Source organism: Sorex fumeus, unplaced genomic scaffold (genome assembly GCF_029834395.1).
Source record: "Sorex fumeus unplaced genomic scaffold, SorFum_2.1 ptg000136l, whole genome shotgun sequence".
Taxonomy (NCBI): domain Eukaryota; kingdom Metazoa; phylum Chordata; class Mammalia; order Eulipotyphla; family Soricidae; genus Sorex; species Sorex fumeus.
The window spans coordinates 3,274,600-3,289,739 of NW_026606193.1; the positions used below are offsets into that span (position 1 = coordinate 3,274,600).

Sequence of the window (15,140 nt, forward strand, 5' to 3'; positions counted from 1 at the left end):
CCCTGCTGTCTCCAGTTCTGTCCTTTTCACCGGCTGGAGGGAAATCCTGAAGCCTGATTTTAAAGCTCCGTCCCGTTACTGTTGTTTCTGCGTCTGTCGCCCTCGGTGACGGTTCGCTGAGCACCGGCTGGCGGCAGACTCGAGGCCTGTGTTTGTCCCCAGATAACTGGCTCCGGGAGGTGAAGCTCTGGTGCCCGGCGCTGAAGGTGCTCTGCTACTACGGTGAGAGCGGGCGGGGGCGGCCGGGACGCTCGGTCCGCGTGGCCGCGGGACTCAGTGGGCCCATCAACGTGTGCGTGTTGCTTTTCGGCCCTAGGTTCCCAAGAGGAACGGAAGCAAATCAGGTACAACATCCACAGTAAATACGAGGAGTACAACGTCATCGTGACCACGTAAGTGCCGAGAAGGAAATGCGGAAATGACTGTGTGCGTGGCCTGTCGGGTGGAGGGTCCATCTGTGAGAAAGTAGCACGTGGGAGGTTTTCTAGCTTGACATGTGACCAGAAATAGTAACGGTTCTTGTTTGTTTTGGGGGCACGCCCGGTTCTGCACTCGGGAGTCACTCCTGGGGGGCTCGGGGCCATCCGGGGCACCAGGACTGAGCCCAGGTCTGCCCGGCTCCTGCCCCAGGAGCCCCATCCCCGGGGTGATCCCCGACTGCCACCAGGCATGGTCCTCCCCCCAAAAATCAGATGGCTCATCACATAGGATGATTTCGCAGTTCAGCCAAAGCAACATTTTAAATATCCCACTGAAAGATTTTTGATAATATTTTGTAGAATATTTTTAACATTATAATATACTACTTCTTGGGGCTGGAGCCATAGCACAGCAGGTAGGGCATTTGCCTTGCATGCAGCCGACCCGGGTTCGATTCCCAGCACCCCACATGGTCCGCTGAGCACCGCCAGGAGTAATTCCTGAGTGCAGAGCCAGGAGGAAACCCTGTACAACGCCAGGTGTGACCCAAAAAGCAACAAAAAATTTAAAAAAATACAACATACTACTTCTGACCTGTAAGTTATGTATTAATCTCGTTGACAACTCATTCCCAGTTGAAAAATAGTTTCGGTAGAATTAAATATAGAAACAACAGGGATTTTGGGATTGTTTTTTTTATTTGTTTGTTTGGTCACGCCCAGCAATGCTCAGGGGTTCCTCCTGGCTCTGCGTTCAGGAATCACTCCTGGTGGTGCTCAGGGGACCATATAGGATGCCGGGGATCGAACCCCGGTCGGCCGCACACAGGGCAAGCGCCCTGTGCGCTGTATTTCTCTGCAGCAGTTTTGAAACGGTGGGTTTGAATACACGAATCGTCCTTTGGCGGCAACCTTCTGGCAGATTCAGCGTCTTCCAGCAGAAAAGGGTTCTTAGGCCGTGCCGCAGTTACCGTGCAGTTTCATTTCACATTTCACGTTTCCGCAGCATTTGGTTCTTGGTTCTCTCCATTGACTCTGTTGATTGGCCATGATTAGAATAATTCACCCAGGAAGTGTCTGCCGTCAGTCTGGGCGGGCTTGTGGAGTGAGGGCGGGACGAGGGAAACGGGGACCTTGTTGCAGGAGATGGGCACGGTGGGCGGATGCCTGTGGAACCTTGTGTGACTGAAAGCCAAACATGAACAGTTTCGCAACTGTGTATCACGATGGTTCCATTGAAAAATCCGTTGGTACTGGATACAGCTGCTACCGGGAGCCCTTGCACTCAGCCAAAATATACTGAAAGGAGCAGAAATAAAATGTAACAGTTGCAGATCACTGTTATTCTCTAGGTGAAAGTTCTCTTAATTCATCAGGACTTTTAAATGTCACCTAACTCTCACATAGAAACTCTCATGATTCTGCGTGAGAAATTGGGGTCGAGTTTGGCATCTGAACAGGAGCTGCGTAGAGCGGCGTCTTTGGGGCACTGACATTTAGAAATGTATAAAGGAGGAACTTAGCAAGCGCTCAGCAGTGTCGACCCTCGAGGCGTCTCTGTTTGTTTTCGGTGGCAGGTACAACTGTGCCATCAGCAGTTCCGACGACCGGAGTCTGTTTCGAAGGCTGAAACTTAATTATGCGATTTTTGACGAGGGCCACATGCTGAAAAACATGGGCTCCATCCGCTACCAGCATCTGATGACGATCAACGTAAGAGTGTTTGGTGAATTCCCCCAGTCTCGGTAGAACTTCAGGCCGTTGCGCCGTTCCCAGTCCTCCGTGTCAGCCGGTTTCTCTCCCGGGCTCAGCCCGTCCCTCTCTCCGACAGTGGCTGTGAGCCATCCAACACCTGCCACTTGCTCTTCCTGTTTCCCCTTTTCTTTTGTTCCGCCAGGGGGAGGGGGCGGTTCTCTCTTTTCCCGACCCTTCAAGTTATAAAACCTACTTTGCACTAATTCTGAAAGGGGGTATACATACATGACAGGGCTGGAGCGTAGCACCGCAGTAGGGCGTTTGCCTTGCACGCAGCCAGCCCCGCCAAGCCGGGTTCGATTCCTCCCTCCCTCTCAGAGAGCCCGGCAAGACGCTCAGAGAGTCTCTTGCCCGCAGGGCAAAGCCTGGCAAGCTCCCCATGGCGTATTCGATATGCCAAACACAGCTACAACAAGTCTCAAAAATGGAGATGTTACTGGGCCTGCTCGAGCAAATCGATGAACAGCGGGACTGCAACCCACAGTGCCCAGAAGGGGCGGGGGAGGGAGAGAGGGAGGGATAAAAAGTGCCTGCCATCGAGGCAGGCGGGTGGGGGATGGGGTGGCGGCAGGAGGGAACCTGGGTGGGGACATTGGTGGTGGGAAATGTGCACTGGTGAGGGGACGGGTGTTGGAGCATCCCATCTCTCTCTCTCTCTCTCCCCCCTCCCCACCCTCTCAATCACGAACGACTTTCTAGCTGTGTATCTCAGTGGTGATTCGGTTAAAAAACTAGTAGCAAAGCCAAATACAGAACCAACGCATTTTCTAATGATGACTTTGTAATCACCGAATGCAACGTGTCTCTGTGGCCTCACGAGCGATGGGGCCGTGATCTGCCGGTGTGCGGCGTGCCCCCGGGCGGTGCCCCCTTGGAGAGCCCCCGGGGCGGCGCAGTCCCACCTCCCGGAACTCCGTCCCCCCTCGCAGACTCCTTCCTTCCCAGCCACCTGGAGTTTTTCTCCGGCGCTGGCGGAAGTCGAGGAGAAGGCAGTGGCTCTGGGTTCGAGCGGGACCAGAGTGCCGACCCCCCTCTGTCCGCAGGCCAGCAACCGCCTGCTGCTCACGGGCACGCCCGTCCAGAACAACCTGCTGGAGCTCATGTCCTTGCTCAACTTCGTCATGCCCCACATGTTCAGCAGCAGCACCGGCGAGATCCGCAGGATGTTCTCCTCCAAGACGGTGAGGCCCGCCCCGCGCCTCGCTCGCCCCCGCGCCCCGTCTCCCCGGCCCTCCCTGGCCTGTCTGCTGGCCTTGGCCTCGCCCCGTGGTCGCCGGTCGGTGATCGCTGTGGCTGCGTGAGTTGGCGAGCGGCCAGGTACCAGGGGGAGAGACTTACTTTCTGGGAGTTTTGTTTCTTTTTTATTATTTTTTTTTTATTTATTTTGCTTTTTGGGTCACACCCGGCGATGCTCAGGGGTTGCTCCTGGCTCTGCACTCAGGAATTACCCCTGGTGGTGCTCGGAGGACCATATGGGATGCTGGGAATTGAACCCGGGTCGGCCACGTGCAAGGCAAACGCCCTCCCCCCTGTACTATCGCTCCAGCCCCTGGGAGTTTTGTTTCTGATGCCGGAGCTTCCTGGAGAACGGCAGTGTGTACTCTGTGGCCTATCTCCATGTACAGCACGTGGGAGACGTTGACCAGTGCTCTTTGGAAAATTGGCCGGGTGAATGGGCAGTATTTCCTTAGGAGTACGCTGTAGAACTGGGTAAAACTAGAATATCTGGAAAACGTTTACAATGAGGAAATACGTATTAGTTTTTGGGCAACACCCTCTGTGCTTCAGGATGACTCCTGGCTCGGTGCTCAGGGATCACTCCTGGCAGGTCTTGGGGATGGGTGTCATGCTGGGATCAAACCCAGGTGCCCGCTGGACAGGAGAGCAGGCCAGCCGGCCGCCTTGCACACAGGCCCCTGGTTCCATCCCCGGCAGCCCGTACTTTCCCCAGGCTCGGCCAGGAGTGATCCCCTGAGTAAGCCCCGAGCACTGCTGGTCATGGCGGCAAAACCAAAGTCAGTCAGTCAGTGGAAGTTAGTATAAGTGAATTCCGTTTAGAGGAAAAGCGTGGTGAGTTTTCGCCCTGCTAGGAAAGTACCTGACAGTTTCGAGTAATTCCCAAATTCGGTGTGCAGTGCTTAAGCCGATGGTTGATCTCGATCCCAGTAACGTGTATTTTGCAAGAACTGCTGTGACATCCTCCACTGGAAATGAGCCCTTCCACTTCGCTCCCTCAGCGAGGTGCAGCTGTGAAACCACTCGGGTCGCGGCTGCTGTGTCTGCCGGGTCTGGCTCTGCCAGTGTCAGATAAGCCTCCGTTTCCCTGATGGTCTGGAATGACCGTATTTCAAGGGCCGGATTTCCTGTGAGTGTGCGTGGCTTCCCACCTGCCCCCCTCCTGGCAGCCCCTCTCACGCCAGCCTGCAGGGCTCGGGGCGTTATTCCAGAGCCCATCACCACGCGCCTGTCTAGGCCCCCAACCTGTATGGAGCTCTCCGAAAGTCACCGCCCCGAATTCAAATGGGAAGTTCAAGTTCGTTTGGGATGAATTCCGTGTATGTCGTAAGAACCTCAGATTCTGGTCCTGAGGCTTTCGTGGTGTGTAACCCTGTAACGATGATCTAAATCAAGGTTCTAAAAGAATATATTCTTTTTTCACTTAGAAATCTGCCGACGAGCAAAGTATATACGAAAAAGAGAGAATAGCACACGCAAAGCAAATCATAAAGCCGTTTATTCTCAGGAGAGTGAAAGAAGAGGTAAAACATGTGCATTTTTGAGATTATTATTGTCCCTGTGCTTTCAAAGCCCGTTTTATCTTCGCTTGAGCTTGGTGATAAACTGCTTTCTTCCCGAAGGTCCTCAAGCAACTGCCGCCCAAGAAAGATCGAATTGAGCTGTGTGCAATGTCCGAGAAGCAGGAGCAGCTGTACCTGAGTCTTTTCAACAGGATGAAAAAGTCCATCAACAACCTGGGTACGATCTTGATTCTCACGTTTGCACGCAAAAAAAAATGCAGTCCCATCGTTTGTCTGCATTTCGTTTATTCATAAGACCGCCGCAGGGTCTGCTCATTCCAACGGCGGTTGTGATTGGTAGAGGCGCTTTTCAGGCTTTTTCCTAAGTTAGGATGTGTCTCAGCAACGCGGTCGGCCTGATCCTCTCTTCTCCCGCCCTCTGGGCCGCAGAGAAGAACACCGAGATGTGCAATGTCATGATGCAGCTGCGCAAGATGGCCAACCACCCGCTGCTGCACCGGCAGTACTACACGCCCGAGAAGCTCCGGGAAATGGCCCAGCTCATGCTGAAGGTACCGGCTTCCGGACGTGCCAGTGCCGGAGCGCGAGTGGGCGGTGCGGCGGGAAGTGGGATCTGAGCCTAGAGCCAGAACGTGTCGGGCATCGACGCCCGGGGCTGACTCTGAGGACGGTGTCCGGGGCTTCTGAGCGGCTCCCGGGCCCTGCGCCCTGTCCTGGGCTTCCTTGGGCCCTCGCCAGAGTGTGTTTAAGACGGCTGGAATTGTTTCCTTCTCGTTTTCCTTTTGGGTCACACCCAGCAGTGCTCAAGGGTTCCTCCTGGCTCTGCACTCAGGAATGACTCCTGGCGGTGCTCGGGGGATCCGAAGGGATGCTGGGAATCAAACCCTGGTCGGCCGCGTGCAGGCAAACGCCCTCCCCACTGTGCTGTCGCTCCAGCCCCAAGACTGATGGAATTACGCGGGGTGCAGGCGCCTTTGGCCGTGACCTCAGGGCTCAGGATGCCGAGGCGCAGCTCGCCTGTTGCCTCCTGTGACTGCGTCTTCAGTCCAGGGGCTGCACCTCTGATGGTTCTGACCACGGAGCCTGGGCTGATCGGCCCGGCTGTAGCTGGAAGTTCGCCAGCTCCTGTTCTCCTCTCACATGGACTTTTTTTCTTTTCTTTTTAAATTTTTATTAGTGAAACACCATGAGGTACAGTTGTAGACGTACAAATTTTGTGCTTGGGTTTCAGTTATAACAATGATCAAGTACCCATCCCTCCACCAGTGCCCATTCTCCACCCCCAATGATCCTAGTAACCCTCCCACCCCACACCCAATCCCCCACACCCCACCCCGCCTCTGTGGCAGGGCATTTCCTTTTGCTCGCTCTCTCTTCTTTTGGGTTCTGTGGTTTGCAAAAGAGACACTGAGTGGCAATCTTGCTCGGTCTATAGTCTACTTTCAGCATGCTTCTCCCATCCTGGGAGGATCCTCCCAACACCCTTTACTTGGTGCTCCCTTCTCTATCTGAGCTGCCTTTTCCCCTAGCATGTGCGGCTGGCCTCCAAGCCATCACATGGACTTTCTTTACCAAGAACACTTCTCGGATGGCCCGCCTTGGGAGTCATTCTACATTTTTTTTAAATTTTTTTTTCCTGAATTATACCTTGTATACCTGTGGCTTTGGCTAGGCCTCCTTATTTCTGCGTCATTGCCCGTTCGCACGAGCCTCTGTCATCTTTGCGTGGAAGGCAACCGTTTGCTTACTTAGAATTGTCTCTTTCCCGGTTAGTCCCCGAGCACCTGGGGTCGCTCCTGAGACAATCCCTGAGCATCCCTGGGTAGGACCCCAAAATAAAATCAGACGAAACTTACTGTGTCTTACACCTGAGAGATTTGCAGACACACAGAGTCGAGGAACAAAACGCCTGTCCCTACTCTTCCCCGTTCTGATCACGCTTACTCAGACCCTGCTAGGATCATTCAAACCAAATTCCAGGCATTATTTTATGTAAATGCAAATGTATGTCAGTTTGTTCTTTTCAATGAGGCGTTTCCCCTCTCTAGAAATGAACGTGAATCTGTGAACTCGCTGAGCTGAGGTGTGTGCGGATTGAGCTGTTGGACTTGGGCGCTCGGTCAGGCTGTTCTGCACGCCTCGTCCATCAGCTTGACTTTGAATATGTGTGTTTTGTTTTGTCCCGAGGAACCGACCCATCGTGAGGCTAACCCTGACCTGATTTTTGAAGATATGGAGGTTATGACGGACTTCGAATTAAACGTACTTTGTAAACAGTATCGGCACATCAATAACTTCCAGTTAGACATGGATTTGATTTTAGATTCTGGGAAGTTTCGCGTTTTAGGATGCATCTTGTCTGAACTGAAACAGAAGGTACTGAAGGAGAATGGTCTTCCTTTTGTATTTTCCCAGTTCTTGTCTCTTTAAAACAGTTCTGGAATGATTTGAGTTTCTTGAAGATTTACCCGGTACAGTAAATCCGCCAGAACCTGGCGTTTTGCGTATTTGGGGTAGCCATTGGGGCATATGTTTTCCTGACTTCTTTTTCTTCACCGCCTCAATAAGAACAAGAGGTTGTTCGGCCTTCCTCTCTCTGCGTATCTCTGTCTCTGTCCTGCCTGGAGAGATGCTTTCTGTTGATGCTTTAAAAAGTTTTCGTTTTCATCGTGTCATACGTGACAGCCAGTCCGATTGCTTCGAACTTTGTATTTCGAGACAGCTTGTGTAATAGATAATACGTGGACAGCTTAAGTTCACAAAACCAACCTGCAGGCAGTCTTGAGTAGCAAGACATCTTTGTTGCGAAAGGAAAATCTTCAAAGCACCTTAAAAATAAAAACGAGCTTATCTCTGAGTTTTGACGTTCATATAGCGTGCTTACCTATTTTGCAGTTGATTTGCATCGAAGACACATTGATCAGTAGATAATCTCTTTTTTTCCTCTCCCTGTTCCTGAATCGTGTGTGTCTTCACAGGGCGATAGAGTCGTCCTGTTCAGCCAGTTCACCATGATGCTGGATATTCTCGAGGTTCTCCTGAAGCACCATCAGCACAGGTACCTCAGACTGGACGGGAAGACGCAGATATCAGAAAGGTGGGTGCTTCCTCTCTCGCGCCCCAGAACCCTTTTACTTACCCACAATGAAACCTAAATCAAAACTTAGAGTTCTAAATTTTGAGGACTTGTGATCTTTAAGTTGCCTTGCTTTGAATTTATTTGGTCTTTGGTCGCGCGGTAGGTTACTGTCGCCGGGCCACCCCGGGGTGGGGGGGAAGAGTGCTGTCCCTCTGCCTGCTTCCCCTTGGCGGCTTGGTGGCCGCCATCCTCCAGAGACCACTGGACAGTCAGGTTTGGGCCCTCAGTGACAAGACACGTGGGGCCTCATGGGGTGGGGATGGAGCCGGCCTTTTCCTCTTCGTCCCAACGAGACCCCGAGTCGCTGCCCACAAAAAGCCGTTCTGGCTCCTAATCAAGCTGTTTAACGACCATGATCCAAGAGACTCAGGAACAAATCTCAGGACCCAGCAGGTTTTGGCAGAAATCCCTCCAGATTTAATCGTTAAAATTTTGGAATTTCAAAATCGTGCGGCCACTACTGCAGCCACGTGACATCATATGTTATTCTTAACCAGCAATAGAAAACAAATTGTCTACTGTTGCCTTTTCAGCAGATCTGAGTATTGGGGTAAAATCTCAAATAATAATGGTGGGTCTGGTGTCAAAATATTGAATGTAGGAGCTGGAGCAATAGCACAGCGGGTAGGGCGTTTGCCTGGCACGCGGCCGACCCGGGTTCAATTCCCAGCATCCCATATGGTCCCCTGAGCACCGCCAGGAGTGATTCCTGAGTGCAAAGCCAGGAGTAACCCCTGAGCATCGCCAGTTGTGACCCAAAAAGCAAATATATATAGCAAATATATATATATATATATATATATATATATATATATATTAGATGTAATCAAAGTAGAGAGAGAGTAATGTGGAAAATCGTCAGTAATGGGGCAGTAAAATCGTCTGTCCCACAGGTAGGCACAGGTAGGGGGAGGGTGTGGGATGGGGGGATACTGAGGTTTTTGGTGGTGGAGAATGGGCACTGGTGAAGGGAAGGGTTTTTCCTTGTATGACCGAGACTTAAACCCGAAAGCTTTGTAACTTTGTAACTGCTCTCAGGTGATTCAATAAATAAAATTATAAAAAGTGAAAAAAAAATAAAGTAAGGTGGAGTTCATGCCCAATTCAATCAGCTAAAAAGTGAAAAAAAAAAAGAAAGTAAGGTGGAGTTCATGCCCAATTCAGTCAGCTAATCGGTGGCTGGATAAATAGCAGTACTCCTACATACGAAATCACGACCATCCTGTTATTCGTCGATTGCCTCAAGCAGGCTCCTTCATCCTAGCCCTGAGATTATATTCAAGGCTCTTTAGGAGAATGAGACCCTTCGTTGTTACTGGTATTCGGCATATTGGGTATGCCACGGGGAGTTTGCCAGACTCTGCCGTGTGGGCAGGTTACATTCGGTAGCCTGCCAGTTTGTCCAAAGTAGGAATGAGATAATAAGATGTTATAATAAGATGTCGCACGGCCGCGAATGCGGCTGCGCGGTTCCAGGAGCTGGTTTTCATAGTCTCTGAGTCTTGGCCGTTGATGGGATTACACGGCCACTCCTACATTAAAAATAAATAAATAAATTTGGTCTTTGGTGACTTTAAATCATTAGCTCCAGATGCAAAATTGCTCTCTCTTCTTTCTGGTCAAATAGGTATTTGGTTTTTTTGGCCGCACCCAGAGGTGCCTTTAGTGAGATTTAACCGAATACGTTCACCTTACAGAATTCATCTCATTGATGAGTTCAACACCGATATGGATATCTTCGTGTTTCTGCTGTCGACAAAAGCTGGTGGCCTCGGAATCAACCTGACTTCAGCTAATGTCGTTATTCTGCACGACATCGACTGCAACCCTTACAACGACAAGCAGGCAGAGGACAGGTGCCACCGAGTCGGCCAGACGAAGTAGGTGCTTCCAGGTTACGTTTGTTTTGAATGAGATGCCGGAAGATTAGAGTGTAGTCTGTCAGGCCCCCTGCCTTGGGTTTTTGTGTTCTTTTTCCTAAATATCTTTGGGGAAATGTGACTGCAGGCATGATTTTATGCCAGCAGTATTAAATATTCTCGTTATTTATTTCTTAGTAATTAAATCAATTTCTTATCTTCACCTCAGATGCATTGGTAGGTTAAAAAATAAGTTTAGTCAGTGTCCAACCCTTTGAAAAAGATAAGCGATTGAAAGGGCTTCCTGATTAGACCTTTCAGAAGCCAGATGGACTGGAGTCATAGTGCACTGTAGCTGACTTATTGTCTCGGGAAATAGAATGAATCACAGGTGTTTTAGGTGCTGGTCCGCTTTGACATTGGTCAAGGGAAAATGAAGACGTGAAAGTTAATGAAGCATTCTATGATGATAAAACTGGGCTATTACGTGCTAATATCAGTCTGTGTCTTCTGTCGGAGTATTTCACTTCTAGAAGACTGACATACTCATGTATGCATCCATACTCATTAGGTATTTTGTTTGTTTTGTTTTGTTTTGTTTTGTTTGGGGGGTGCTTTTTGTGTCAAACCTGGCGATGCACAGGGGTTGCTCCTGGCTCTGCACTCAGGAATTACTCCCTGTTGGCACTCAGGGGACCATATGGGATGCTGGAAATTGAGCCCGGGTTGGCCGCGCGCAAGGCAGACACCTTACCTGCTGTGCTATTGCTCCAGCCCCTCATTAGGTATTTTGAGACTAACGTTTCCATTGTCATCTTCGCACTTCGTGTGCTGAGTTGGTTCTTGGGGCGTCAGGGGGGCATGTGTCTGAATGTCACGCTGCTGTCCAGACCCCGGGGCTGTTTGTCCTCGGGGGTCACAGTGACTGGAACGCAGGTTCCGGCTAGAGGGACAGGCTAGGGGTCAGGATGCTGGCGGGCACCACCCTCGGCACAGAGCTGGGTGTCACCCGAGCCATCCATGCCTCAGAAAGGCAGGTGTCTTGGGGATTGGTAGGAAGTGTCCATCCCGGGAGCCAGGATAAGGGCGGGTGTGTCCCACGGAGCGGTTCTCAGACCACTCCGACTAGACTCAGAAGGTGACTGAGGGTTTACGTCGCCGTCGTGAGTACGCGGTGTGACCAGGGGCCTTTCTCGTGTCTTTCAGAGAAGTGCTAGTCATAAAACTCATAAGCCAAGGGACGATCGAAGAATCCATGCTCAAAATCAACCAGCAGAAGCTGAAGCTCGAGCAGGATATGACGACTGCTGACGAAGGTAGGTCCCCCGCAGACGCCCGGGCAGGTGTCCCCGAGCCCCGTCGGCCAGGTGTGGTCACCTCTTTCTCTTCCCCGGCGAGGCTCCTGGCAGTCCTGGGGCTCAGCTTCCTGCACTGGAACACGTCTTGGGGTGGGGGCGACGGGAAGAGGGGTTGCATCCCACGAGGTGGTTGTGCCCGGGAGTGACCCCTGGAGGTGTGCGGGAGGCCGTGAGCGCTCGGGTTGGCTCAGGGCGAGAGCTCACACGGCAAGCACTCTCGCCCGTGTCCCTGCTCTGGCCCGTCACGGAAGCCTCACGCGAGAGCTTTGGAAGGCAACCGTGAACGAGTCCGTGCTGCCTTCAGTGTCCTCTTTCCCCAGTGGACCCTTTCCAAGCATGTTGCGAACATCTTGCGTCTGTAGTGTTTCAGCATAGGCATGACCCTAAGTTCCCCCGATGCCGTGTTTCACCTGTGAGAATGATTTCCAAACATGGTCTGTTGCCGCTCCCCAGATTTTTGTCCGCTTCCCCCTTGCTGGAGAGCAGCCAGAGAGCCGCTACCTCTGAGCTGTTGCTTGTTCTGTCGTCAGAACTCGGTAAATCGTTCAGTCTCCTCCTTCCATGGACAGAGGACGACCAGATTCTCTGCCCTCTCGGCAGAGGCCGTTTTTCTTTGAAAAAATGAGTCCAGGTAATGGAGGTCCCATCCAGAGAGGTTTGGCGTGAGGGTAGTTTGCACCGAAGTGCCTTCACCCTCGACCGTGGCCCTGGCCGTGACCCGGTCCTCAGAGTCTCGATGCAGGTGGAGTCTGAGTTGGTCGCTGGGTCTTTGAGCTGGAACCAGTGGGCAGAGAAAAGGATTTCTGGTTGGCGGCCTGAGAGACCTTTGTTGCCTTTGTTCTCGCCAGTCGTTGGCTGTGTGGGGCCCGAGCCATGGGATGGCAGGTCGGGTGTGTGCCTGCATGCAACTCACTGGCCATCGAGCCCCAGATTCACTCACCCCCCCAAAAATGTTCTCCTCGAGCAAACCCAAAGCGCCGTGCTGTGTGCACCGCATGCAGGCGACCGAGCTGTGTGTGTGTGTTCATGTTCCTGTCTCGAGCGCGGAGCTGGAGGCCCGGCTCTGTGTGTGCGACCATGTGTGTGTGTGTGTGTGTGTGTGTGTGTGTGTGTGTTGCGGGGGGTGGGGGGTCCCGTGTGCGCACCCAGCTCCCCAGCGCCTGGCCTCTCTCCCGCAGGGGACGAGGGCAGCGTGCCCGCCGACATCGCCACGCTGCTCAGGACGTCCATGGGCCTGTGAGGCCGGAGCCGGAGGGGCCGCCGCGACCGACCGGACACCAGGACGCCCAGCACGGCCGGGGACTGACGGACCTTCTCGACTTTTCTAGTTTCCATGTTCCCTTTCTCACAGTCCGGGCGACTTTTTTGGCCACTCACTGAATTCTCCAGATGCTTCGTAAGGATTCGGGGGCGGGGGGTATCAAAGCCACAACTCCTAGTGCTGACGACGTCGAGGAATCATTTTGCAAACAGTTTTTCTGAGCGGGGATTAGTTGGTGATTGTTTGTAACAAATCCGCTGATGCTTTAGAAATGTCAGTATTTTTGTAATTATTTCTACCTCCAAATATATATATATTGTCTTTCACTGGATAGCGTGCGTAGATTTTTACCTGTGCCTTATTTGACAGTGCGTAAGTCTCGTTTCTGCCCGTGTCCCCGGGAGTCCCTTTCTAGGCTTAGTCGGCAGGTTGCCGCCGTGTGGGTCCAGCTTTGTGTTGATGCTGTTTGCAGCAGACGGTCACCAGCGCCAGCCAGAAGAACCCGCACTCACGTCCCCGCGGCCGAGGCCAAGGCAGCGCCACAATCTCCTGGACTAAAGTCGGCCATAGACCCTCGCCCCCGTCTTGAGTTCAAGCGACCTCCAGGCTTGGCCCCTGGTATCCTGCCCGCAGGCACCGGGCGGGTGTGACTGGCGCAGCCCCGACCCCTGTCCCCACCTCACTTGGTGCTTCTCGGCCAGCTGCCCCGTGTGCGGGTTCCACGGCGTCTCCCCTGGCCTCTGCTGCCCGGAACCCCCGCGGTCACCCCGCTCCGGCTCCCCTTCGGAACACCCGACCGTGTTCCCGCTGCCTGCACGCCCGCACGGCCCGGGCCGTCGTCCCCCGGCAGAGCAGGTCAGCGCGCGGCTGCAGGCTGAAGGCAGCTCCTTCGAGGGCGGTGTGGACCCTGCGGCAAATGGTCACTTGGTGCGAGTCTCGCCCGCTGTGAGGCCTGTGTCCAGCGTGGCGGGACAGGCCTCCCGGGAGACGGCGTGAAGTTAGAAGTGAAGTTGTCTCGGATGCGTAACTCTTCGATACTCCTTTGAATTTTTGCCTGTCAGATTATATTGCTGTTTTTTTTTTTTTTGTTATACATCATTTTCCTTTGTATAACTTGTGAGCTTCCCATGTTTCGTTTCCAGTATGTAAATATCGTTATAAATAAACTTATTTATAAATCAAGGTCTTGTTCGTTCTTGGTGATCAGACTCTTCACGGCATCTCGACTTGCTGGGTCCTGCTAGAGGACAGAGCAGTTTTCTAGTGGCTCTGGCGTGCAGACTCGGAGAACTCGTGGCTCGCAGACATCCCTCTGGAAGGTGTCTTGAACATAGGCGATATTGATGTGATGGGGCGGCAGGTAATATGGCCTCCTCCTCTTCCTCCTCCTCCTCCTCCTCCTCCACACTCCCCGAACCACTGAGGTTGTTGAGGGTATGATCTCTGATACTCTCACGACGGAGCTCTCATCCTTTTTCTGTGTTGTATTTCTTTTAAGTCCATCTCATTTTAATCCTACTGAAATGTAGTTAATGACGTCTTGGGCTTAATAAAAGTATTTGCGATCAGAAGTCGTATTTTTACACCCTTTTTAAATCTTTGCTAAACTTCCCTCCCGTTTCCCTGGGGGAAAAAATACAGTATTTTGCACAAATAGATCACTGGACGTGATGATGTGTTAATTTCAGGGAACTGGACTTCCGTGGCTTAGTGTCCACATCGTGATCTGTGTCCGCACTGAGCAGGTGCAGCTGGAGTTTGCTTTAAGGGCGACTCAGACCCGGGGCCTCACATGCTCCCCCCAGCCGGGGGCCCTACTCAGGGCCAGGCCGTGTGCCCGCCTTTGTCTGCCTGGAGACAGCCCCCCAGGGTCATTGGGGAGTGGGGCCTGGGGAGTGACCCTGCAGGCTGGGCGCGGCTTTGGTGCAGAACAGGACCGCGTGTGGGTCCCGAGCACGGGGCCTTGACCTGCTCCCTGCGGGAAGTAGCATGCTGGTGTCTGGCCTTTGCGCGTCCTCCAGAACCTTCTGTCTAGGTCCGCTCCCGGCTCGGTTGGTGCCAGTTGCGTGTGGACGTAGTGGGCTCGTCCATGCTGCCCAGGCTCTGAGCACAGTGTCATCTGCAGCCGGCCGCCCCCTCCCCAGCACTCGGTTGGTGATTGGGCCCTTACGCCCGGGGACAAGGTGTCCCTGTGTTTCCTCTGGGCCCAGGATCAGACTCCGGCCCGTGTGCAACACAAGGCGCATGGTCTGCCCCCGAGAGGGACCCTGTGCCCAGATCTGTGTTAGTTTTCTCGGTAACGCTGGGGTTGAGCCCAGGGCTACTCCTTGGGGGAGGCGCTCAGTGACCCAGAGAGGAGCTGGGTTTGACGTGAAGGTGGGAGTCCCGGAAACAGACCTGCTTCTAAGAGGATCAGCCGCCAGTATCGGGTGAGGGCCACTCAGGGGCCCCAGGGGTTCCGTCTCGCCCGGCTGGAGTGCCCACCGTTAGCAGGGGTCCCTGCTGCCGGGAGCTGGTCAGGAGCTGCAGCAGGGCCGGCCGCGTCGGGGAGAATCCCCAACCCCTCGGACCCGTGACCATGCGAACCGCC

The 15,140-nt window shown here is 53.1% G+C and overlaps 1 protein-coding gene across 2 annotated transcripts in view; it reads left to right on the forward strand.

Annotated features, from left to right (window-relative positions):
• The window catches only part of SMARCAD1 (SWI/SNF-related, matrix-associated actin-dependent regulator of chromatin, subfamily a, containing DEAD/H box 1), a 57,189-nt gene extending 44,308 nt beyond the window's left edge, over positions 1-12,881 (forward strand). For both annotated transcript variants that reach the window (XM_056106621.1, XM_056106622.1), the window contains 12 exons: positions 163-222; positions 317-392; positions 1,997-2,132; positions 3,218-3,355; positions 4,838-4,933; positions 5,033-5,150; positions 5,363-5,484; positions 7,121-7,309; positions 7,912-8,030; positions 9,770-9,952; positions 11,138-11,247; positions 12,468-12,881. In XM_056106621.1, the coding sequence (XP_055962596.1) occupies positions 163-222; positions 317-392; positions 1,997-2,132; positions 3,218-3,355; positions 4,838-4,933; positions 5,033-5,150; positions 5,363-5,484; positions 7,121-7,309; positions 7,912-8,030; positions 9,770-9,952; positions 11,138-11,247; positions 12,468-12,529 (1,409 nt within the window). In that variant the 3' untranslated portion in view covers positions 12,530-12,881. The remainder of the gene's footprint in view (positions 1-162; positions 223-316; positions 393-1,996; positions 2,133-3,217; positions 3,356-4,837; positions 4,934-5,032; positions 5,151-5,362; positions 5,485-7,120; positions 7,310-7,911; positions 8,031-9,769; positions 9,953-11,137; positions 11,248-12,467) is intronic.
• Positions 12,882-15,140: the final 2,259 nt, after the last annotated feature.